This window comes from Amphiprion ocellaris, chromosome 6 (assembly GCF_022539595.1).
Source record: "Amphiprion ocellaris isolate individual 3 ecotype Okinawa chromosome 6, ASM2253959v1, whole genome shotgun sequence".
NCBI lineage: Eukaryota > Metazoa > Chordata > Actinopteri > Pomacentridae > Amphiprion > Amphiprion ocellaris.
Genome location: NC_072771.1, coordinates 10,216,735 through 10,243,751, shown reverse-complemented (window position 1 = coordinate 10,243,751; position 27,017 = coordinate 10,216,735). Strand labels below are relative to the sequence as shown.

The 27,017-nt window shown below is 39.6% G+C and overlaps 2 protein-coding genes across 2 annotated transcripts; one reads left to right on the top strand and one right to left on the bottom strand.

The window, feature by feature from the left end:
- Positions 1-38: 38 nt before the first annotated feature.
- On the bottom strand, positions 39-16,642 carry rad17 (RAD17 checkpoint clamp loader component). Its single transcript, XM_023265142.3, has 17 exons — positions 16,476-16,642; positions 16,038-16,130; positions 15,571-15,786; positions 14,752-14,826; positions 14,279-14,417; positions 13,825-13,961; positions 10,413-10,465; positions 9,061-9,186; positions 7,951-8,020; positions 7,756-7,867; positions 7,419-7,616; positions 6,317-6,420; positions 6,080-6,226; positions 5,568-5,696; positions 3,007-3,127; positions 2,298-2,355; positions 39-878 (listed from the first exon to the last, which is right to left on the bottom strand). Exons 2-17 carry the CDS (start codon positions 16,077-16,079, stop codon positions 692-694), a joined length of 1,914 nt encoding a protein of 637 aa, XP_023120910.2. The 5' UTR covers positions 16,080-16,130; positions 16,476-16,642; the 3' UTR covers positions 39-691.
- A 34-nt stretch (positions 16,643-16,676) lies between these two features.
- Positions 16,677-22,666, top strand: ak6 (adenylate kinase 6). Its single transcript, XM_023265143.3, has 6 exons — positions 16,677-16,811; positions 16,893-16,950; positions 18,611-18,703; positions 18,876-18,934; positions 19,413-19,558; positions 20,939-22,666. The coding sequence occupies exons 2-6, from the start codon at positions 16,920-16,922 to the stop codon at positions 21,126-21,128; spliced, it is 519 nt and encodes a 172-aa protein (XP_023120911.1). The 5' UTR covers positions 16,677-16,811; positions 16,893-16,919; the 3' UTR covers positions 21,129-22,666.
- Positions 22,667-27,017: the final 4,351 nt, after the last annotated feature.

Below are 27,017 nucleotides of genomic sequence, written 5' to 3'. Positions count from 1 at the left end.
GTAAAAACAAGATCATGTTCAAGAAAAGAACCCTATGATCAGCTTTTCACAGTTATTTATTTACATTGTATTGCAGAATGTTTCTTATTTTTCAAACGCTGTGCTTGTTCCTGGACAGCTCTCCACACTCCAGACTCAACAGTCATTCAGAAAAAAAAATTAAATAGATGTGAAGTACAAAAACCAAGTGCTGAACGTGCACAAATATAAATACCTAGTACAACTAGTTTTTAACTAGTAGAACCAAGATGTTAGGGTCACTTTAACAGATTAGTATTAAACTCATGTTTGCACAGTATTATTAGTTTCTGTCAAGTTGCAGAATAATTTAAACTCAGGTTCTTTGAGACAATATTTTTGTTTTAAAAATAATTATACTCTACAAACGACACCTCAATGAGGCAAAAATAGTGGTGATACCAGAACTGTCACATCAGTCATCAACATAGTGGAGGGTTATTTGAGTTCTGGAATCAATTTTACAATTGTGAAGAAGTCACAAAGGTTGACGTCAGATTTCCAAAAAATCTTTTTCCTCACGTGTAAGAATTATCTCAGAATTAATTTTGTAATGTCACACGCCAATAACTGAATAACCAATAACTGAAGTTTAAAAAAAAACATCCATGCAACAAACTTGAACAAGTGAGACAGGCAGTATTATGGTGGCTGAATAGCAGAGTTGTGTGTGTTAGTCACTGTTATATTCCTCTATGATCACGTTCTCATCCATCAAAAGGACCTGGTTTGTAATAGGTTGTGGCTGACTGTCTGGCAGACTTTCCTCAACTCCACAATGATCTTCCTCTTTTTCCTCCTCCCCACTGTCTCTCTCCAGCTTGCCAGGTTCTTTGTCTGTCAGAGTCTCCAGTTTTAATCTGTACACACAACACAAAGCCGACAACAAAAATTAAGACAGAGTTCAAAGGTAAGGTCTAATATATGGTGGAACACCTGTGTGAAAGTGAATAGCAGATGTACAGTGTTAGGGCACCGCCCCATGGCTTTCATCAGCAAATGGAATGGTAAAACTGTCATGGAGATATTTTACATTTGATCAGGTGACCTCACTCAATTTTTGTCACTCTTCAAACTTGTGCAAATATGAATATTTTGTACTCTTACAACATTCTGTACAATATCAGTTTCTCTACATATACAAGAATCTGTTGAATTGCACTGTTTTTCACATCCAGAAGAATCTGTAAAATATTTCCAAATTACTGAAAAATCTGCACAATAACAACTGTAATTACATATATTTGTTGTTTATTATTATATACTGATGCCTCTTACACATTTGCGCCATCCCCTTTTCTGCTGTAATGCTACAAATTTCCCTGCAGTGGGATTAATTAAAGCTTATCTTACATTTAACTGTATCTTACTAAAATAGATGTAATTGAAATAGTAGTTGCAGGGTTAGAGTTAGGAGGTGCTTTTGACCTGTACAGGCTTTCTGTTTATGGAGCCCAAACCAAGAAGGAAGTCCTCATTCTCTAGAAATCCTGTTTTATGTCTGTCTTGGCACACCTAATGAACAATCACATTAAAAAGGTGCTACAACCTAATCCTAACCAGGACTGTATCTGCATGTTTTTCTGTGTTTGATATGAGAAGCAAAGCAACCGTTTGAGTAGTACGCAAACACAGACCTACTCAATATGAACATAGCTACATGCGCATTCGCTTATCGGCCCACACACATAGAAGTGCAAAGCATGAATTGTCCATTAGAAAGCAGACCAAAAGGTCCCCAAAAATAAAATTTTATTGCAATTAAAAGAGAGACTAACCGCTCATGTTATTGATACTCACCAATAATTAACTTTTTTGGTAAAACCTTAACAGGAGATGCTTACAGCACACTGAACTTCCTTGAAATGTATTAAATACCTGCAGCATCAGACAGCAGGATCCAAAGGAGGGCTTCCAAAGACCTTCATAATTATAAATTATGCATGTAGATGGCATCACCGTGGTCCTAGTAGCAGGTCACGCAGTGCACTTTTCTTTACTATAGATAAGCTGTCGCAACTGTAGTTAAATCATTTGTTACATAGGAGCTAAGGTTATCTTGTCAAAAATATTCATTCATACTATTTTAGCTATTTAATTTAAATGAACCTGGTAAAACTAGCACTGTGTAATATTAACATCCAGAATTTGATTCCAACTGTGGTCCTTCACTAAAGTACAGAAAAGTACTGTTCAGACCAGGTGCATTGCAGGTCATGATGACTCCCAGACATTCTTGAGTCTAATTGCAATATCAGAACGTAAACCATGTGCTGTACCTGCCAGGGAATCTCCTTAATACCATCTGACCCACATCCTGGATAAAAGTTATCTGGGCTGGAAGATAAGAAAGTGAAGGGTGAAGCACAGAACACTTAGAATAATGAATCATCATAAAGTTTGGTGATAGACACACTCATCCAAACAAGCTCACAAAGCTCCGCTTGGCTTATGAAAAGCCACATGGATTTAATGGTCATAATTAGAGATGTTCTGTCTTGATCAAGGCAATTTTTATCAAATCAGCAATGGCACAAACTTAAGTCCGATCCCTTGTTTACATCCGCTGTCACACAAGTGTCATCCAATTGAATAATATTATTAATAAATGCACTTTAATCAATCAGTAATTAATTAATTGGGAATACAAACAGAGCACAATGGACATTTGTGCACTGGCCAGAGGTCATCAAGTCATAGAGACATTGTCATGGTGCACTTTTACAAGTTAATCCCCACAATGTTTTCTCTTTGCCAACACAGAATTGCCCTCCTCTGGTTGATGCAGGCTTAAATGATAAGAGGCTCCACATGGTGGTGTAACCAGGTACTACAAGCAATCTACAACGCTTTAAGTTTGTATTATCTTTGAAGCTTTTTAGCCAATGTTCAACACCATTTTCAAAATCTTTTCAAAGCTATTGGTAGTTTCAACTGCAGTACTATGCAAGGTGATTGACACATGTAGTATGTCTGTGTGTGTTTTACCTTGATTACTCATAGGGTTGGTGAGTTTGGCCAGGTATGGCAGCAGTTCAGTCTGCAGGCTGATTGGTGTTAGGCAGAAGCTCCTGAACAGGAACTGGGCAGTCAAGCAGTTCTCCCGATGCTGACAGGAACAACATCAGTCTTATTAGGCTGTCATCTGCAGTTGATACCATAGACCGTATACAGTCTATGGTCGATACATTAAAAATCTACTTTGACATCCACGCACGACATGCTTCAAAATCTGATGATCCTTAAAACTGCCAAATTGTTTCAGTCATCCATATAAAACTTTCTAATTTAAGAAACATTCTATATATTTAATGATCTGGAATTATTTCCCTTTTTGATTTTTTTTTTTTTTAAATTGATTTTAAGTATGTGTATAACATTTTATTCACTAAAGGTTGTTTAGTTTCTTCTTAGTGTTTCACAGTTTAATATGTCACAGTTCTCCAGGTCCAATAGTTTGTTTTCCAGGTTTAAAATGTTGTAAATGTTGATCTGAAAACTGGTGCACATACACTACCATTCAAAGTTTGGACACACCTTCTCATTCAATGTTTTTTATATAATTATTTTATTCATTGTAAATTAATATTGAAGACATCAAAAGTATAAAAGAATACATATGAAATAATGTTGTAAACAAAAAAGGGTTCATTTTCAGTATTAATCTAAAACGTGGAAAACACTACAAATAAATAAAAAGCATTGAATGAGAAAGTGTGTCCAAACTTTTGACTGGTAGTGTATGTTAGGAATAAAAGTTCAGAAAAGTTGAAGGCTTGAACATTGAAAGTGTATATATGGTGTACATTTACACACGTGGACAAAATTGTTGGTACCCCTCAGTTAATGAAAGAAAAACCCACAATGATCACAGAAATAATTTGAATCTGACAAAAGTAATAATAAATAAAAATTCTATGAAAATTAACCAATGAAAATCAGAAATTGCTTTTGAAGCGTGGTTAAAAGAATTATTTTAAAATAGCCCTAGAATACACTGAAAATAATGTGACCATAGGGACATGTTCAATCAAGGTGTGTCCTCTAATTAGCATCACAGGTGTCTACAAACTTGTAATCAGTCAGTCAACCTATTTATAAGGTTACAAGGAGTCACTGAGATGTTTGGTGACATGGTTTGTACCACACTAAACATGGACCAGAGGAAGCAAAGGAGAGAGTTGTCTCAGGAGATTAGAAAGAAAATTATAGACAAACATGTTAAAGGTAAAGGCTATAAGACCATCTCCAAGCAGCTTGATGTTCCTGTGACTACAGTTGCACATGTTATTCACAAATTTAAGATCCATGGGACTGTGGCCAACCTCCCTGGACGTGGCTACAGGAGGAAAATTGATGACAAATGGAAGAGACGGATAATACAAATGGTAACAAAAGAGCCCAGAACAACCTCTATAGACATTAAAGGTGAACTCCAAGGTCAAGGTACATCAGTGTCAGATCACACCATCCGTCGTTGTTTGAGCCAAAGTGGACTTTATGGGAGATGACCAAGGAGGACACCATTGTTGAAAAGAAATCATAAAAAAGCCAGACTGGAATTTGCCAAACTGCATGTTGACAAGCCACAAAGCTTCTGGGAGAATGTCCTATGGACAGATGAGATAAAACTGGAACTTTTTGGCACATCAGCTCTACGTTCACAGACGCAAAAATGAGGCACATCAAGAAAAGAACACTGTCCCTACTGTGAAACATGGAGGAGGTTCTGTTATGTTCTGGGGCTGCTTTGCTGCATCTGTCACAGGGTGTCTTGAATCTGTGCAGGGTACAATGAAATCTCATGACTATCAAGGTATTCTAGAGAGAAATGTGCTGCCCAGTGTCAGAAAGCTTGGTGTCAGTCGCAGATCATGTGTTTTGCAACAGTATAATGAGCCAAAACACATAGCTAAAAACAGCCAAGAATGGCTAAGAGGAAAACACTGGACTATTCTGAAGTGGCCTTCTATGAGCCCTGATCTAAATCCTATTGAACATCTGTGGAAGGAGCTGAAACATGCTGTCTGGAGAAGGAACCCTTCAAACCTGAGACAACTAGAACAGTCTGCTCATGAGGAGTGGACCAGAATACCTGCTGAGAGGTGCAGAAGTCTCATTGACAGTTACAGAAATCATTTGATTGCAGTGATTGCCTCAAAAGGTTGTGCAACTAAATATTAAGGGTACCATCACTTTTGTCCAGGCCTGTATTTTTTAAAATAATTCTGTTAAACCATGGTTCAAAAGCAATGTCTGATTTTCATTGGTTAATTTTCATCTAATTTTTATTTATTCTTACTTTTGTCCGAATCAAATTATTTCTGTGACCATTGTGGGTTTTTCTTTCATTAACCAAGGGGTACCAATAATTTTGTCCACGTGTGTATTTTGAAACATTTGTCGAAGTAAAAGGACATTTTCACTTGTATTGCAGACTGTTCTATCAACAAAATTAGATAAACATACAGAATTACATATAAATATAAATATATAAACATGTCCTATACCCTAAACTGGTGTTAAGACAGAGCCCCCAAATGTCATACCTTCTTGTTGACCATCAACCAGTTGGGTTTGTGCAGTGGTCTGAAGCCTACATAAACTTGTTGAGAGTTTGAGTGAAGGAGCCCTCTGGTAGCCACTGAACATCCATAATCCCCCATGGTGTTGCGACTCTGAAAAAAACATTTCACAGCTAATCCACCCACCCAATTCACCATGGATTTGTTTATACACGGGCACTGCCAATACGAAATAAATACATTGAAGAAGTGGCTCTACCCCATGCTACTCACATTGTGCCACTGTAGTGCCACCTACTAAACTGGAAAAACCCTTGCTTACCTCAAGCTGAACAACTGCTAACATTGGTAAACACATTAATTTCAGTTTCCACAGGTCCAAACTTTTAGTCAGCTAATAGCTTTAAAAGTCTTATGCCATATGAATGTGAAAGCAATGCCTTCAATGTAGTATGCCAAGAACAGAAAAATTTCACTTCAGAATGTACTTATCAAAGGATTGTAATTAGTTGTTAGTTATTTCATGACAGATTCACCATCCAGTCAGCAGTGAGGAGGTCAGCATCAGAGAGATACTCGCTGGCTCTGTCCACATCCTCCACCTCAGAGAAGAAGTCCAGGTAGTTCTGGTGGAGGTACAGGTTGAAGAACTCTCCAGACATGTGTGAACGCTCAACAACTATCTGAACAAAAAGACAGACAGAAGTTCTGAATGTTCTAAAACACAGGTGTTTGTTGTCTGGTTAAGTAAATTAAAAAAAGCATGTTTGTACCTCTGGGTCTACTAGTAATGGCTCTCTGTAATGATGCAACAGATGAGATGGTAGACCAGCTCCTGGGGCACTGCCTGGTGCTTCAGCATCTTCATGAATCCCTCCTGATGAAGAAAAACAACCAGCTATTTGCCATTTCATCCATGAAAGCCAGAATGCAGCAGTCACCCTGGGAACCAATCATATGCTTGCTGAAGCAAGTATCTTTTCAAAAGTAAATTGCACCAGCAGAAACCTGACTTTTGGGTTTATCACACACTGGAAATTATGTTTATTGTGGTGCTAATTGTAGCTAAAGGGTTTGTTGACATTCCTGCAAACATCAGCATGTTCTATATTAGATTCCTCAATCTGTCATCTCATGACAGTTTATTTTCCTAGAAATCACTGAAACCGTAAGAGTTTTATTTTTAAAGCCTTGGGTAAGTACTTACAAAATGTTGAAAGGACTCATTGGAGACTATGTTCAGTGGCAGATTGATCCACATTTGATGCAAACTGAACTACAGTGTGTGTGTATATGGTAATGAGTGTGAGCTTGTCACCCTGTGCAACAAAAGTGACACTGGATACACAGCTGAGATATGCTTAAAAAAATAATTATTTTTAGTTTTATACATCACGATCTTCTAGCTCTATGGTACAGAGGAAGAAGATATATGTGACTTTAATGCACATACAATACTTGCTACTTGGATACAATCAGTTTCAGACTCATTATTGCAGAGATCATACAAGAAACAAATCTAGATTTACCAGGTCAAACCTAGTAACAATTCTGTAACACTTTCAACTCTGCACTGTCTGAATTGAACTGCCACAGTAATGGATAGACATATAAAAGCAGCGGTATTTGGAACTGTGGGAAGTGATTAGGAAGTCAAATCTGCTAGTTTACAAAATGAAATATCTAATGTGAATGACATGTATCACGTGCATACTGTGGGTCTCTCCTGCATTGTAGGGGAAATATCTGAAAGAAGCCATGAGGAATATTAATGGAACAGTACCTGAGGTTGAAATTACTAGAATGTGTCACTTTAATGGATTGCTGAAGGTAGCAATGTTCCATATCTCATGTCTGAAATGTCATGTTACTCACGTTTGCAGTGCAGGATCTTTCCTAGCGCTCTGAACAGGAACAGAGAAGCATCTTTCCCTCCAATGGCCTGTTCCTCTTCCTGCTCCTTTGGCTGTTTTGACTTTTTTTTCCTTTGGTTGGATCTGGACAGAACTCGGCCCAGTGACTTTACAGGCCTGTCCTCCTTCATCCTCCAAAACCCCTGTTCCAGTGATGTGTCTGAAAAGTTACAGTGATGAGCAAAGACCAATGGGTCACTGAAGCCTACAGGGATTAATAGCAAATTAAACGGTTGGCGTGTGTACACTCCTAATTAACTCTGAGGTGAAATTCTGTGATGTGTAGATATACTCCTGACCTGCAAGGGAGGAAAACTGGAGACTGTTGATGGCACTGCGAATATCTCCTGAGCTTCCTGAGCACAGTGCTTCCAACAATGCCTGGTCTGGGACACGCATCCTCCCACAGCTCTGCTTACAAATACAGGAAAATATAATGTAGAAAACACAAAATCATATCAGAAGTGGTAATCTACTGCAAGGAATTGTCTCACTTTTTTTGCTTCCAAGGTTGAAATGCAAGTCAGGACCTTCAACATTGCTGTTGGAGCCACCGGATTAAAGCTGGAAGCAGAGATTTCACTTAACAACAACAACACGAGTAATATCAAATCATATCAACATGTAAAGACCACAACATTAAGAAGTAAAACAATGACCTGTACTATAGAAAAAGCCTCACGTTAAAGTTGTTGTAATCTACATTACCACAGGACTAATTCCATCCATAGAACAAGGCTGCTACTTATCTGTCTGCAGCGTATGAGTATGAAATAACTGTTGTTGTAGTAATGAATTAGTGGCATAGAATTGTGCTTTATTCTGATTTGATCTAGCCACAAGGGCTGAGTTTGCATCAGAGGTAAATTGAAATAAACAAGTACAGCGAAGATTAGCTTTAAGTCATTGTTAAAAATAAATGATTATGGAAATTAGAACTGCAGCATCTATATTTAAAAAAAAAAAAATACAACCCTAAAGCACTGTGGTGATTTAAGGAAACATGAAATCAATTTAGGCTTTTATGCAACTACAAACCCATTACTAGAAACAAAAATCAAGCAAATAGTACATTTGAAATAAACACAAAACTGGATAATTCTAATGCAGCTGAATTATTGACAGACAGCGATGGTCTGTAGATATTCAACTTGAACATTACTAAACTGTTTAATCACTACACCTGGAAATATACCAGGAAACCAGGAATCATACTTTTCTTTGTTTGGTTACGACATTCAAAAGTGTCTTAACATGCATTTACTTCAGTATTAACAATAATATCAACACCATCTCTACCTCCTTGTTATTACTGTCTCTTTATGATATTGTGTTTTTCTTGAGTTTCGTAACCTCAAAGAAGTCTCACTGTTTCGTTTGCAGTGTGTAATTGGATGCTGGTCAGTAGCGAGTTTAGTCCAAAAGCTGACTGTAATTAGCTGCTCTTTTACCACATTCCGTACCTAATAAACTAGGACTGTAATGAAATCACACACAGTGCTCAGTAAAAACCTGGGACGGAAATGTATCTAACAGGATCTATGGGATCTGATGTGGGTTTTCATAACATTCCTGTCACAGCTCGCAGTGTGCATGGCTTCAACCTGATGGTGCTGATGTCCAATTCCTCCTGGATCTCTCTAGGAAAAAGAAAGCGTGAGCTGCTGTCTCCACTCAGGCTGTCTGACACTATGAAAACCAGGGGACAACGGCTGGTCTTCACAAAGCGCCTGAAAGACACACAGCAGGTCACAATCTCAGACAGCTGGGAAATGCTAGAATAGTACTGTTTGTTTGACAGAAATGAATGTACCCAATGAAGAGTCTTTGCTGATAGGCCAAAACAATAAAACCACTGAGAGATAAAGTGACGATCATCTCGTTACATCGTCATTTTCTGCTGGGAAACCTTGGATCCTCACATTCATGTGGATGTTACTTAGACATGTAGTACCTACCTAAACACTGTTGCAGACTAGCAGCCTCCCACAGCATGACAATATGCCCTGCAACAATGCATACCTGCTCAGGAGCGGCACAAAGGAACATCCTAAGTTCCTTTGTGCCGCTCTCTGAAGGAGCGTTTCAGCAGGTCCTTATTCCAACATCTGTCAGACTTTACAATGCCACCTTATAAGCTGGTCTACCTCTGTTACTGCTGCACTTTTTTTCCCTTACATATGCATACTTCTTATGTGCAATAACTGTTTTCAACCTCAACTCATGTAAATAGTCTTCTTAAAAAAATAAAAATAAAAAATCATCTTCTGTGTTTATAATGTTCTGTGTTTTTGCATTGTGTTTCTAAGTTATTCTTGTACTGCCTTTATACTTTTTTTTTGTCCTTTGGAGCTGCTGTAATGGTGAACTTTCCCCACTGTGGGATCAATAAAGTAAAGTTTATCTTATCTTGTCTTATAACAAAGAGGCCAAGGTGTCGACCTGTCCTCCAAACTCCCCAAATTCTAATCTGAGTTATCATTTGCGAGACGTGCCAGAACAAGTATGATCCACAGACTTCCCAGGGTCCAAAGAATCCACTGTCAAACCTCCCAGCACCAGACACCACAAGACACAGAGGTCTTGGCCAAATGGGTCAGATCTGTTGTAGCAGCAAGGTGGTGACCAATACAATATAGGCAGATGGTTTTCATGTTGTGGCTGATCACTGCATATGAATTCTAGGTGAAAGACCACTCTGTCCTGTAGAAAGGCTGTCATCAGGCCAACCAATTCCTTGTGCAAAGAATGAAACTTGAACTTTGCTTAATAGCAGCAAGGCAGATCCCAAAAATGCAAAGGTAAACCAAGAATGCTGATGCTGGCATTACTCATAATGTGCATGTAGTTACATTTATATGGGGACTCTAAAGATCTGTGTCATCATTGTATTGTCTCCTGCTTTACTGTGTCGGAGTACGAAAGCAATGTAGCATGAAACTGATTCTGTGCTTACCTGAGAATAACATGCAGAGTGCCAGGCTGCCTGTAAAACTGGTTTGGGAAATCCTGAAGAGGTAAAAGTGATCAAGTGTTAACTCAGACATGAATCCAAACAAAGAGGATACCTTTACACCAGTGTATTAATTTAGCAAAATTATCAGAAGTAGAAGTGAACACAGAATATTAGGTAAGAATGATAACATCTAGATACAGATAGTTGTAACTATCAGCAAAAATATTCCTATATAAAGCACTGTAGAAAGGGCTTCAGAAATTAAGAAGTTTTTGATATTTATCCATCTAGCCATCCATCAGAAAGGCCTCTGATCCATCCCAAATGTATTTTGCAGCATACAATATGCCTAAACATGCAACCATAGTCATAAAAAACTGAAGTTATTTGAAAAAGTCTAAGATTTATAACTTGTTAATAACCTGTTGTTAGTAGATGGCTATGATTGAATGTACCTGTCTTAACAGGACCCTTACTAAACAGATACAATTTGGGAGCTCTGATGATGTGTGATTTTAGTTAAAACATGATTTTTTTTTTATTTCAACACATCAAAATTGTCATGTTTCCAGGGAAACAGCATTCAGTGAAGCTTTACAATATATTATCATGAAGGTGTTGTGGTTGGGTATAACTCCACAAGTACAACTGTCCAATAGCATGTGCCCCATAAAGAAACCACCTCCAGTCCCGCCTAAAAAGCCAAGCACGTTGGCCCAAAAAGCCAAGGCCTCTGCTCTGGGCAACATGACCAACAAGGCCCAACCAGAGATCAAAGTGGACACTTCTGTGTGTGATCCAACAGGAGCTCAGAAAGCTCTCATGCAGTAGGTGGCAGAGGAGATGAACCATTACAGAGAACCCTCTCAACCAAGCATGACTGTTGCCCGCAACTTACCCTGTCGATCTGTAGCAAACACTCTTTTTGCCTTTGACCTTTCCTCTTGCTATGCAGGTCTCTGTCTGGTAAGACTACATGATTATGGGTTTTGTACATGTAGGTAAAATATAGCATGATGGGTGCCCAGACAGCTCAGACGGCTGAGGGGGTGACCCATAAACCGGGGCTGAATTTCCTGACGCAGTGGTCATGGGTTTGAATCCAAAATGTAGCATGAGAACTGAGGGCATAATCTCATTTAGGAGCTTGTTATAAAGTAGAAGGGCTGTAACTGCCAAACAATGTGCAAAAATGGCACAGTAATTTCAAACTGGCTGCACAGGATACATGTCGGTACCAAATCTGGTAAATCTAGGCGACACATAGATGGACCAAAGTTTTGTAGGGGCACTTTCAGGCCATTTTAGCACACCCATGTCAAAGACCAAAATTATCAGAAGTAGAAGTGAACACAGAATATTAGGTAAGAATGACAACATCTAGATACAGATAGTTGTAACTATCAGCAAAAATATTCCTATATAAAGCACTGTAGAAAGGGCTTCAGAAATTAAAAAGTTTTTGATATTTATCCATCCAGCCATCCATCAGAAAGGCCTCTGATCCATCCCAAATGTATTTTGCAGCATACAATATGCCTAAACATGCAACCATAGTCATTAAAAACTGAAGTTATTTGAAAAAGTCTAAGATTTATAACTTGTTAATAACCTGTTGTTAGTAGATGGCTATGATTGAATGTACCTGTCTTAACAGGACCCTTACTAAACAGATACAATTTGGGAGCTCTGATGATGTGTGATTTTAGTTAAAACATGATTTTTTTTTTATTTCAACACATCAAAATTGTCATGTTTCCAGGGAAACAGCATTCAGTGAAGCTTTACAATATATTATCATGAAGGTGTTGTGGTTGGGTATAACTCCACAAGTACAACTGTCCAATAGCATGTGCCCCATAAAGAAACCACCTCCAGTCCCGCCTAAAAAGCCAAGCACGTTGGCCCAAAAAGCCAAGGCCTCTGCTCTGGGCAACATGACCAACAAGGCCCAACCAGAGATCAAAGTGGACACTTCTGTGTGTGATCCAACAGGAGCTCAGAAAGCTCTCATGCAGTAGGTGGCAGAGGAGATGAACCATTACAGAGAACCCTCTCAACCAAGCATGACTGTTGCCTGCGACTTACCCTGTCGATCTGTAGCAAACACTCTTTTTGCCTTTGACCTTTCCTCTTGCTATGCAGGTCTCCGTCTGGTAAGACTACATGATTATGGGTTTTGTACATGTAGGTAAAATATAGCATGACGGGTGCCCAGACAGCTCAGACGGCTGAGGGGGTGACCCATAAACCGGGGCTGAATTTCCTGACGCAGTGGTCATGGGTTTGAATCCAAAATGTAGCATGAGAACTGAGGGCATAATCTCATTTAGGAGCTTGTTAAAGTAGAAGGGTTGTAACTGCCAAACAATGTGCAAAAATGGCACAGTAATTTCAAACTGGCTGCACAGGATACATGTCGTACCAAATCTGGTAAATCTAGGCGACACATAGATGGACCAAAGTTTTGTAGGGGCACTTTCAGGCCATTTTAGCACACCCATGTCAAAGACATAATAATAATAATAATAATGGATTAGATTTATATAGCGCTTTTCAAGGCACTCAAAGCGCTTCACACTGAATCCATTATTCATTCACTCACACATTCTCACTCGGTGGTGGTAAACTACATTTGTAGCCACAGCTGCCCTGGGGCAGCCCCGCTGACCACCACCAACATTCACACGCATTCATACTCCAGTGTGAGTAGCAGCACTGGAGGCAACGTGGGTAAAGTGTCTTGCCCAAGGACACAACAGCACATGACTAGGACAGAGCGGGAATCGAACCGCCGACCCTTCGATCACTGGACGACCCGCTCTACCACCTGAGCCACAGCCGCCCACAAAAACATATTGTTTATTACCATTTCTGATGCATGTTCAAAATTTCATAAGATTTTGAGCACCTTCAGCCCTTCAAAGCCTGATTATTGACAGGAAGAGAGAGAACAAAAGAGAAATTCCTTTACACACAATAGTGCCTTGCAATGCTTGGTGCTCAGTCCTAATACCTGGCTTGGATAGTGTCAAAGGATATTTCTTTGACTTTAACAAAGAAATGACAAAATGGGTTAATAACCACTGGATATGTTAAATTTTATTCAGAGTAATAATCCATGATCTATTTTGGTCTATTATTATATACACACATGTAATAAGATATCTGTTTAGAGGAAAAGATCAAAAAAGATTTCATTTATATTTACGGTGTACAGTTGATCATATGGATTTCAGATAATATTGCCTAGCCCTAAGGCAAGTTACACGCTGAGACAAAAAAGAATAACAAAGATGTGTAATTTACATCACGACAATCTTCTACAGCTGGTACACTGTGATACTGAAGTGAATAAAAATTAAACGTTAGGTAAACACAGGAAGTGTGGCATCAATTCAAGGGTACATACCTCCACCAATATGAGCTTCATGTCTGTACTTTCTCCATCACCTGCCATCTTCAGGCAGTTGTATTTATTGGCTCTAAGTAGAAACTCCTGAAACTGGGATAACTGGGAACTGCAGGAGAAACTGTTCATCCTCAATTCTGACAAAAGACACATCAAAAAACACAGGTGGGGAAGCCTGTCTAGATGGATACATTTTGATGATGTAGGCACCCGAGCGTATTTATCACACTGCAATTGACTGCATTCAACAAAAAGGTATTCATCTACATTTACGCTGTATAAGCAAAATACTAGAAACACATTCCAGTATTCTATACAAAGCTATTTACAAGCAGTTTATCACCAAAAGGACTATTTCTATTTCTGTGAATAATAATAATCTCACGCTAATGCCTAGTTTGATAGTGACACTAATAAATAAAAGGCAGGTAGGACAGTAAGGTTTTCTCCTCACCACACTGACTGCTGTTGTATAGTTCTAGGATTGTGGGGTTGGTCCATTCCTGAACTCTGAGGCCAAGTTCCAGAGACAAAACCTGGACTGTCGCAGTCTTTCCACAGCCTGACGGTCCGGTCAGTAGCAAAATGCCACCCTGTAGAGGATAACAGGAAAGCTAAACCTTCATCTTCACAAACAATATTGATTAATATCATCCCAGCTTAGCCTAGATTATGCCCTGCATGTACATATCTTGGCCTTTAGAGAGAACCTATCATAGGGCACTAATGACAGCAAAGTTCAGTTTTCCACTCAACACAGGAATTTGCTTGTCTGGTTTACCAGTTAAGAAGTGGAGCTTTCTAAATCATATCACTTAAAGAAAGATCAGAACTAGACTCAAAGACAAAGCCAGGAGACATATCTGTGAGCAAAAGCTTGGTCACTGCAATAATTAAGTATCACACAGTAAAATAAATTTCACTTACCTTTGACATGCTTGTGTGACCTTTTATCCAGTTCTCAACTTCCTCAATCTTCTTCTTGTGGACAGCTAATTCAGCCTACACAAACACACTAGGAATGAACACTTTGGGAAAATATTCATAATAATATGTAAATAATAACATTTAAATATCAATCCATTTAAATATAAATTATTTGAAGCCACGCTTCAGTTCAATATTCACTGAATCATACATTTAAAACGTGATGGATCATTGCCACACAAGATACCATCAAAAGCATTACTGTCAAACATATAGCAAGGTAAGAATTTGTAAAGCCATTGACACAATGGTTTAAACCTTGAATCTCACCCTCTGCATAATACATGTCCAAAAGCCACAAATTGCAATGTTTTAGGGGGCATTTTTAAAGTCTGGAATCAAATAACAGTTCAGCCTTAGTAGCATTATAAATTCAGAGAATTAGTTTGCAGTCTTTGAAGTGGACTGTATGAGATACGTGAGGTTCTTGCAGATTTCTTCTTGCATCTCTAACATTGGATTTGTTTTAAAAAAAAAAAAAAAGTCTCATTTGTGGGCCAGTAACAAAAAATTGAGCAAACGGTCAACAATTTTGTCATATTATCTGTTACATATTTTTGATCGTATTACACCATGGATTGCAATACTACAAATTATTCAGCAGAACTGTCCTTTTGCATATGATATGGAGATTTAATAAAGTTACAGGATATTGCCAAAAGTTGTTCTCATTGCACCTATGGTTACAGAGTAGTTACTGGCTGAATTGTAATGTATTCTTGGATACCAGAAACAAATGTGAACAGTCATGATGCTAACCTGTGAACAGGGCGAGTATCTGTCCACCCAGGGCTCATCCTGGCTCCTTTGGACTGACTCTTTCAGCAGGTGACAGCTGCTGGCGTCTCCTTTCCTCTTCCTAGGCCTCTTGAGCTCAGCCTTGGAGCACAAAAACGGTCTGTCCTTTCTTTTTGCAGACAGAGAAATGCTTCCCTCTGGCAAATCAATGAACGATGGATCCACCCAGCGGTTTACCTATTATATATCCAGCCCAACAAAGCATATTACAGATGTAAAATATGTCAAAGTTTATAAATTACAGTCCATACAGAAAAAGACAGAGCCTAATGTTCAATATGATACACAAAGGGAGGCAGAGGTCCTTGTGTGCCGAGTGCAAAGCTAGTACCCTACCACTGGCAACTGACTCAAAAGCCCTTTATAGATAAGGGATATGTAACATTGCTGCTTCATCAGTCGAGGTACAGTAGAGGTCGCATACTTACTCTGCCTGAAGCAGCTTTATCTCCCAGAGGAAGTTCGTTCATACTGGAGTTTGGTTTTTCACATCGGAGGTAGAAATTCAACGAACTGAGACCCTAATAAGGAACAGTGAGAACAGTGGATGCAGTGATGCTGTTAGGTCTAGCTAACACCAACGGGCAGAAAATTAACACCGTTTTCCAAGAATTAAGGATAAAGAAAGGCTGGGAGTATTTGAGCTTTCACGTTGCATTATCTTTAACTTCTTTTTCCCTATAAGTGGCTGTCCAAAGTGCATTCAGTTATCGACACATTAACCAAATATCCAAAAGATCTGTAAAGTGTCACATAGACCACAGAAGTGTTTATAGGGCCTCTCGGAGATTTTTGTTTGTTTAATTCAGTTCACATTCTGACGGCAACTAGCTTCTGTCAATCGAGTGCGTCTAAAATAACTTTACCTTGTTTGGCCAATTGATGTCAAAAAACAGTCGATATTTCCTCCGTCACCTCCGTCTTGTTCGGGTATAATGTAAACGTATTTGTGAATAAAGGAAGTAGGAAAGTTAGCGCTAAAACAGATATGTTGAGCTACAATACAATACGAAACAACAGCAGGATGAAGGATTTAAACTTTGGCAACTCGAAGTGCCGCTAAACGACTCTGTTGACGTAAAAATTGACGTAAAACTGTCGTGAAGCCTCATTTCACAGCAGCGTTTGTCGAAATTTTGCATTGGGCTTGATAACAAACATTAAGCTCGTTACGAGAGTCTTCAATCTTGTCCGATTTCCAGGTTTGTTTCTTCACATTCAGCACACAAGTGAAAGAATGTCTTCAGACCGGAATGAACAGATAACAGGATGCTGTGTTTCAGGTGGAAGTCATCGAGACACGTGTGAAGATGAGGAAGCGACCAAACATTCTGTTAACAGGTGATTTAAACCTCAGCTACATGTGTTATCCAACTGGATGCCTTCAGTAATTTAATTTATCTGCGGTTAATCTGGACATGGTTTCACTAAACCGTTAAGTTTAAGGACTAAGAAGGTCTTAAACTGTGGAATGTTCCAGTTAGTTAGTTTTGAATAGATTTGTTTTAAGTTGCATCACTGATTTCAACTTTTAAATCGTGTGATAATGTAACAATTGAAACTGTAAATAATAAATAAGAATAGATAGTTGTAGTTATAATTTGTGTATGCCTGAGCCCCGTTCAGGACTGCTAGAACTACAGTACTCTCAAAGTCTTGATTGAAGATCACTATTATACCACTTCATAAGAATTTAATGTAAGCCCCACGTGTCCTAGAACGTGTGTTTCAAGTTTCATCCCAAAATAGTGCACAGATTGTTCCTTTTACCATGCTTATAAAGTCCCTTTCAGACATGCGTTCAGTTCCATTAATCTGAAGGCAGCTGTCAGCGTCATGTTTGAATGAGCATCCTGGTCACTTTTGCGTAAAAGTTGCCACAGCAATCTTACTAGTTCAGAGCCAATCACATTTTGTCACTCACTTTCAACACAGAGGTCATGACACAGAAGTTTAAACTGCATGCTGTGGCAGTAATGCTTAGGCATGTACAAGCAACAGAATTGAAGTAAAGTATTATGACACCTTTATGGCCAGTTAATGCTTTCTGCATCACCAAGGATATGTGTAACACAAATTTTACAGGGGTGATATAAGTTTCCAGTAATTCTTCAGTAAGCCATAGTTTGAAAACAGCATTTTGTGTTTTGGCAGTTATCCCTGTATAATATTCAGTAAATATAAATATTACTTTGATGATCTGGAACATTTAAGAAGATTTCTGTAATACTTTTCCGCGCTGTATATCTTTGATGCAGAAAGATAAGTTTTATTGGTTTAATGAATGGCTCCATAGGAATTTGAAAAAGAACAGAATCTTAATATTATCAGCAGCACAAATTTGGGTTTTATTGGGTTTCTAATGTCACATGAATGCATGTAGATGTGCTTGGCCTGCAACTATCTTTAGGTCTGTAGTGTGCAACAGCCACACGAATGCCAGGAACCTAAGTTTTCCCAGCAGAACATTACATTGTAACAAAGTGGTCAGTGGTTTGCACTTTACCTGTCGGTGGTTTTTATGTTTTAGCTGTTTCATCTACATATATATTATAAGACAGAATGTTAATTAGCAGTACCTTTGGAAATCATGTTCTCTTTTAAATCAGCTAGCAAGCTAAAATACCAAACATGGTTGCCAGTTCTCCCCTGTGAGGGCTGCTTTTCTCCGTTTCATTTCACAAGACATATGGAGATGTCATATTTGTGCTCTGACACACTGTGACAGATATGTGTCGCTATTTTTGTACTCCGAACGATTGATTGTGTTAATAATATAACAATATGAGCACCAACAGTACCTTTTAACTATAATCTGGCAGCAGAGGCATAAGCTGGAGCTAGTTCACCCACTCCTAGCTCCTCCTGGGACAGCAGCTGAAATCATCTCTCAACACCACAAGCCCTCTCATGTATCTTATTTATTCAATACCCTAACTTCAGAGTCAATAATAATTCTCATCACCAGATATAATATATGATGTCTGAATATATCTTACAGGAACCCCTGGTGTTGGCAAGACCACTCTAGGAAAGGAGTTGGCTCAGCGGACAGGGCTGACCTATGTTAACATTGGAGATCTGGCCCAGGAAGGTACAAACAATTTCCACAACTAAAATAAATGAAGGCTGCAACACCTGAATCTGAAGGAGAAATCCTACAGGATGGAGCAATTTTGCATCCCTGTGTTGAGTCACACAGTATAACTCTTATTGGTAATGTTCAATCACATGCTGTCCTAATGATGCTGATCATCTTTTCCCAGGTCAGCTTTATGATGGTTATGATGAAGAGTACCAGTGCCCTATTTTGGATGAAGATAGGGTGAGCTGAAACTTCATGCTGATCTGTAGCATGCAAAGATAAGATAAGAACTGAGTGGGACCCCACAACACCACTCTGCTGTCCTGACAAAGAAGTACCAAGTAACATAAATGAACTCATTAAAAAAATAATAATAATTTTGCACTTCCATAAAGGTAAGGAACTAACAATAGACAGACTAGAAAAGACAAATCAGAAATAAGGGAGCAAAGCTCAACATTGTATTACCTTTTGTCTTTAAGTTCTTAAAATATTTGATTTTACATTTCCCATTTTGCAAGAAATTACACAATTTACATAGACCCTCCTTCCCTGTTCATAGAAAAAGCATAGTCCAAATGATTATTACAAAATAATGTACTGCAGGGGCAGGTCCGTCCTTCTGTCTTTGTTAAAGATGTTGTCAGCCAACACTACAGATTGAATTACACTGAATGCATGGCAGGTGTAAACATTGTGGCTTCTTCGAATCCTGCAGGTGGTGGATGAGCTGGATGAGAAAATGGTAGAAGGTGGTGTGATTGTTGACTATCATGGCTGTGATCTATTCCCTGAACGCTGGTTCCACATTGTCTTTGTCCTCCGCACTGACAACACCCAACTGTACACTCGGCTAGAGAGCAGGTAACTCCCACTTCACTTTTCACGATGACTGAGCTGAGTTAATGTATGACTGCAGTCTGGCCCTAAACTCATGGACCACTGAGCTACTTCCAGTATGTTTCTAGGTTTAGGTGTGCATCTTGGACCATCTCAAACCTTTTGTGACACCTGAACTCATTTGTTGTCCAATAAGAGATGTTTCTCCTGACCTATATATGCTTATTCCTTTTGACATATACCACTTCTGTGGTAACAGGATGACTGAACTGTATATACTATTCAAAAACAATTATTAGTTATGAGAGACTATACGATGTGATTTTCCTTCATCCACACCTTTAATTCATCATTAAAAAGTAGCAATTGCAGTACTGACTGTCAGACACTGGAGGAGTTGTGATTTGTCTATGCTTTCCGTTTAGAGCCCAAACACGTATAAATTCCACAGAAATTCTGCACTGTCTCTGGCCACTGTGCTGGGCAGCCCTCAGGAATAATCACATTGACACAGTGCTGCAGCCCACTCTGTAACTAGCTGCTATATCCTGTAAAAAATACAAAACCACAGGCAGCCTTTCAGAAATGTCTAGTGGATGGATAGTGTGTTTTGTGGTGTTCCATACGAGGGCGACCATCTGTGTTACAGACCAACACTTCCCCTCCAGTATGTATATTATAGTATGAATGAAATCGCATCCACAGGGATGCAGATACTGTGAACTGGCCTTTATCAGATTAGTGGCATTTGCATGTTTAACTCTGCAACATGTTGCTGTAACTTGCCATCTAAACATTTCCAAAAAAATTATCCATGTAAAGTACAGTTAAATATTTTTTTGGCCCAAGCACTGAGAGGTGTGAAGGTTGGCAATATAATAATAAAATGTTCAGTAGTTTCACTTAAATGCATTAGATCCAAACTGCCATCAAGGCAGTAATGAATATGCAAAGAGTGGTTACATGTACAAATTCCAAGCGTACTGGCTCTCTAGTTTCTAAACAGTCTGTATAATGATAATAATAATAATGGAGCACTGTGATTTCTCTGTCCATGTCTCCCAACCTAGTCTGTGGCCACCTGTGCGTCTTGTCACCCTGGCGAGGACCAGTGGTTGTGCGAATTATCTTTATTGCACAGTCCAATGAAGCCACTTTTGCTGGATATTTGGCATGTTACTGAACCAACAGTGCTAGACCAGTTACTTTTTTGACATCCCTTTTATTTTGGCATTTTTCCATTACCAATAGCATTGTCTAACCTGTAGGTTCAGTCTGTCCAGCCACTCACACTACCTACCCTACAACTCGTATCTTACTCGGGTGATAAGTTTACTCATCATTTATATTAGGAAAATGTCATCCTCAAGAGCAAATTGTTCCTTTTTTCTGTATGACTGTTAGGGGTTACACAGGAAAGAAGCTGCAGGACAATGTGCAGTGTGAAATCTTCCAGACAATCTACGAAGAGGCCACAGAGGCCTACAATGAGGAGATTGTCCATCAACTCCCGAGCAACACTCCGGATGACCTGGAGCGCAACCTGGAACAGATCGTGCAGTGGACTGAACAGTGGACGAAGGACCATAACTAAGAGCCAAACTCTACCACGTTAACAAATATTATGGACAATTAAACCTGAATTCTAGTTCTTTTTGAATCTTCACTTAGCTGTCATGAACACTGATATGTTCAAAATATAATAATTTTCTTCACTGACCTATTTTACGTGCCATTAATTTGTCGGGGTGGCTGTTGAAACTTTAAAGTAGTTGAAAGTAAGAAACACTGGCACATAATTCTAATAATCCATTGTGTGATTTTTAATTTGTGTCAAGTAAAGCACTTTCAATGCCAAGATCATATTAAACCTACACAATTGATCAAATATTAGTCACAATCTGGCTTACCAGAACTTAATAAATGTGATTGACTGTGATACTGACATTGAAAATGCTCAGTTTAGTCCATGTAGATAAAATCACTTGAGTTCAGCTTGGGTAAATTTGAAAACAGAGCGCCTTATTTCACTCAAGTACTTTTTTGGTCACACACCTCTTTATGGTTCTACAGTAACTTAGTGAAGGCTATAGAGGCTTCTCTGTACACAGCCACACAGCAAGCCTTTGTGTGAGGCATTTAGGGAACGCTGGAAATTGTAGTGCCTATCAACCAGCAGATGTTCGTTTTAGGTACAGTTACATTTATATTCAGCCTCTAGGAGATGCTCTGAATTCAGGTGAAGGTTAAGTCTCAATTCGATGCTGATGTGGACATTACTAGATATGTAGCACAATATGGAAGTGAAAGCAGTGCTCTGTTTATTTCAAATTACAAATGTAATTAAAATCAAATACTCATGATCTTAATACTGATCAAAAACAATTGTGATTATTATATTATTAATTGTGCAGGTTTCTCCTAGTGGTGTTTTTGCAGTAAGGCTACATATCAAACCTCCCTGACAAACTAACACGTGTGATGTCATCCCATTTTAAGTTGTAATCAAAAGTTGCTGATGTTTGATGTCTTCTTTCTGAGGCAGTTTAAGTGGCTAAAAAGAAAGTTGCACTAAAGAAAATGTTACACGGCACACCCACGAATAACCATTTTGATTATGTTTAAAATGAAGCATCTATCAAGTCTTTGCAGGGTTTCTGATGATAATGCAAGAACCAAATGAGCATATAATAGTTATGTTTAAAATTACAGTTGGAGTTAAATCTCATTCTGTGATTTTTTTTTAAGCTTGTTTCTATTCAGAAAATATGCTAAGGGACAGTAGTAGGAGCTGACACCCACGCCTGATCAAATTTATGGTATTTTAATGTGCATCTCATATCTACATTTTGAAATATCCCATATATGATTTTTTTTTTTTTTTTTAATTTAAACAAGGTTTGCATTTGAGAGCTCTGGCTTTTGTGGATTATACACCCATCCCTTGTTTATTTGTTTATTGGTTTGTTTTCTTTTGTCCCATACTGTCAAACTATCTTCAATGGTGTAACCACAAACATTACAGCATATATTGTGGACTTAAGGATTTTTTGTTCCGTTTTTTGCTTGCTTGTATTTTTGCCTTGTGTCTAAAGTTTTGCCACTCAACTGAAAATAAAGATTGCAATACCATTTCTGATGGAACTGTGTTCTTAAGTACATAACATAGTGCCATGTAACCAGATATGATCTTTTATTAGTATAGCGCAGGGGTCACTAACTGGTGGACCGCGGTCCGGATCCGGACCCAGACGCCGTCTTATACGGACCGGACCTATAATCAGTAAATTGTAACGGAATTTTAAATTTGACAGGTCGCTTCTGTTTTACCCGGCACAGCTTTCCCAGTGTTTACGGCATTAGTTATCAGCTCAGGAAACACACAGACCAATTAAAGCTGCAAGCAGCGTTGGACGGGTCCTCGCATCCAAGCGGCCCGGCTGGCCCATGCATATCCACCAGGTGGCGCTGCAACTGAGAGAGTAAAGTTTCAGGCAGATTGGACCATGTACAGGCTACTTACACAGCACTTCCTGTTTCATGGCGAGAAATCCAAAAGGATGAGGTGTAATGTATCCTAAACATTATGGATATCAGAAATGCTCATTTTGATAAGGCAGGATTAAATTAATACCGTATTTGGAAGATACAGTCACCATTTATTTATTTTTGATATTAGATTTTGCTAAGTTTGGCACAATCAAAATTGTAAATAACTTGGAAAAAAAACTATTTCTACCAGTATGAATGTTATTGTGCATATATTGAATCACCAAAATATACAGCAAGCAAATTAAATAATTAAAATGATTTGCTCTCAATATGGTGAAAGCCTTTCCAGCTCCTAAAGGAAGCTGTTTGTACTTCATGCTTGATCGTGCTTAATTTAGTTATTCACCTTCTCTCATTACTTGTCTTTATTGTCAGCCCAGCTGTAGGGAAGCTACTGTTCATCTCTTTGAAATAAACATTTAAATGCAAAAAGATGAAATTACTTCATGTGCATAAGTTAAATAACTTAGCAAATGAAGTACTTAAACGGGAACATACAGACCTGATCAAAATCTTAAGACCAGTTGAAAAATAGCTAGAATTTACCTTTTGCACATTTGGATCTTAATGAGGTTTTAAGTAGAGCTACAATATGCAAAAGCAAGAAGGGGGAGTGAGACAAAAAGCACTTTGAAAAAGTAATTTATTGAAATCAACAAGTAAACTGAAATAGGCTGTTTATCAGCTGACTGATTTTGTGAAGAGAACCACAAAGTAAAATTAAAGCTGCAAGCAGCGTTGGTCGGGTCCTCGCATCCGAGCGGCCCAGCTGTCCCATGCATATCCACCAGGTGGCACTGCAACTGAGAGTGTATATCAGCCTGTGGATGTGATTGTGGCCGCCAGGTGGCGCTATCACTTTCACTGTATATTGGTCTATGGAACTCATCAGGGCTGGACTCTGATCACACATGTAAAGTTTGAGGCAGATTGGAGCATGTAAAGGCTAGTTACACAGCACTTCCTGTTTCATGGCGAGACATCCAAAATGGCCGCATTCCGCTGATCACCATGGCCATGCCCTCAGACTTTTGCGGAGCATTCTGATAACCTTTGATCACCCATGCCTGGTGTACATCCTGACCAAATTTGAGCTCTCTCGGGGTTACGCTGTTTGAGTTAATCATTTTTGAAAATGTCCAAAAATGACAAAATATCAATCATATTTCAAAATGGCCACATTCCATGGCTCGCGATTTCCACGCCCTCAGACTTTTGAGGAGCGTTTTGATAACTTTTGATCAGCCATGACGGGAGTACATCCAGGCCAAATTTCAGCTCTGTCAGGGTTACGCTGTTTGAGTTTATAGATTTTGAAAAATGTCCAAAAATGACACAAAATTGTCCAAAATATGAGTCATAATTCAAAATGGCCGACTTCCTGTTGGATTATGGGTAATGATGCAAGAGGGGGTTTTGTTTTTGTGCATCTTGACGTACCTAATTTCGTAGCTCTAGGTCAATGCAGCCCGGGGCTGAATTTTCTTAGTTTTCTAGGGGGCGCTATTGAGCCATTTTGGCACGCACGTGTGCCATTCCCCTAAAATATCAAATTTTTCACCGGTCCTGGTGTGTGTGGCGATTTTCATGCGTTTTCGTGTATGTTTAGGGCGTCAAAAATGCCGATTTCCTGGCCAATGAAAAAAAAATTTCTAGGGTTTCAATTGGTTCCTCGCACCACTTAGTGGTGCTCGGACCCTAATTAAGGCTCAACAGGTTCCAATTTAACAATGTTTATTAACAACTTATAAGAAAGGAAATAATGTCACACACCAGTTAATATATACTAACTAAAAGAAAGAATGGGCAACAAGGAACAAAAGCCCGGGCTGGGGCTTACCCTGCGGCAGGACAACCAAAAGGGGAGAGGAATCCTCAAATGAATCACCCATGACTCTGCAAATAATACACACACACACACAAAACCAAAAGAAAGGGGGGACCGTGAAGGAGACACCACCACCAGGGAATAACTGCAGCAGTAAGCCACAGCACCTGTAAACAGAAGACAAAGATTAATAAAACGTGCCCAAACTAAACATAACTGGTGTGAACAAAAGAAAACAAAACCAAAGAACAATAAATGATGGATTAAATTAATACATGAGACCGAATAAACTCACAAAGAAAACAAAAAAGACAATTAAACCAACTAATGCAACAAAGCAAACCAAAATACCAAAAGGAAATCCCTAAATTAATTTCTAAATAACAAAGCAAAACAAAACGCCATCAACTGAAGTAGCCCTTGCAGCTGTACAGGTTCTGGCACAGCAGCAACACAACCAGCCTCTGCACGGAGCGGATGCAGACGGTACTCAGCCGGGCTGAGAAGTCTGCTACAAGCCGCAGCAAACAAACAAAACCAAAAAAAAAAAAAAAAAAAACACAAACAGTTCACCAGACGAATATCAAAGAAAACCAAAACAGCAGCTCGGCTTGAAGTGATGGTGGCGGTCAGATTATGCCGGGCTGTTAACTGGAAAGAAAAATAACCCTGAGTTAATAAACTCATTACGTAAAATCAGGATAGCGGCTGGGGGAACCAACCCATCACGTACCTGGCAACTGGAGGGTGTGAGCCACAAGAATACGGCTCACACACACAACCAGAACCAGCCTGTGATCCTATGCCCAGCAGGGCTCCAGCAGATCCCCGCTTCACCCCGTGGAATTCACCCCAGCACTCAGCCACGCTGGAAGGAGTGGAGATATGGTGATCACCAGATGTAATCACACGCCAAAGCAAAAGAAGGCGGCAGAACACTTACATATTCAGACAGCGCGCCTTGACGGCGATCACAACAGCTGGATACACCAGAGAACGGCTGCGTCCACCAACGCCGTCATGCCAAACCACAGCCACCACGGAAGCAAGCAGGGAGGACAAGAAGCTCCACAGCTGCACACCTGAATATAAAGGGTGCATAGTACCGCCCAGCATTTACGGTGCTGGCACGGCGCCCAGCAGCGGCCAGGAGAGAGACTACCTCCCGTCACACCAGGTAACAGCCATCGAGAAAAGGGCATGTCTGCAGAGACTCTCCAGACACATACAGTTCGAAGCACGTCTGGACCAAGCCAGAAAAGAGGCAGAAGAGCACCAACAGCTACTTCAACTGGAGCTCAAAAACCTTCAGGTGGATCATCAGACACTCCTGTCAGAAAAGGAGGCCCTTCTGGAGGAGAACCAACAGCTGCAGCAAGAAAGTAGCCAGATCCTGGAGGAGAAGGAAGACCTCTTGCTGGAAAGAGATGTGCTGCTGAAGACCAAAGAGGGAGTGGACAAAAAGTTCAGACTGCTCATGGCTGATAAAGTCCAGGCAGAAGCTGCACTGGAGACACAAAGAAACAACAACGCCAAGTCTAGCCAGCTGCAGGCAGAAGAAATCCATCGACTGCAGGCTTCGGTGGCTGGTCTCTCTGCGCTCCTCTGTGCATTTCAAGAGGAACATAGCAAGGAGGCTGCAGAGAGACTGGACCTACAGCAGCAGAAGATCACACTGCAGCAAGAAAAGGTCGACCTCCTGAACAAACAGAACGAGCTGCAGAAGGAAAATGAAGCGATGCAGGAGTCCTTGATGAAAAGGAAGACGGGATGCTTCAGCTTCCTGAGAAGGACCAAAAAGCCTGGACCAACCGTTGAGCAGAACCCAAGAAAAGATGGAGAGCAGAGAGCAGAGCAAAAAGACAAGACAAAGAACAAAGAACACAAAGACAAAGATGACAAGACTGAAAGGAAGAAAGGCTGCTGGAGCTGGTGGCACAGGAAGAAATGAGGCGGCTGGTTGTAAGCTGACAACCAGCCTCATGTCTCCTCCTTTCTCCCCCTTCTCCTCACCCTTTTATCCCCTCTGCTCTCACTCCTGCTTCTGCCCTCACCCCCTCTATCTTTTCACCCCTCCCTATCTTTTCACCTCTCTATCTTTTC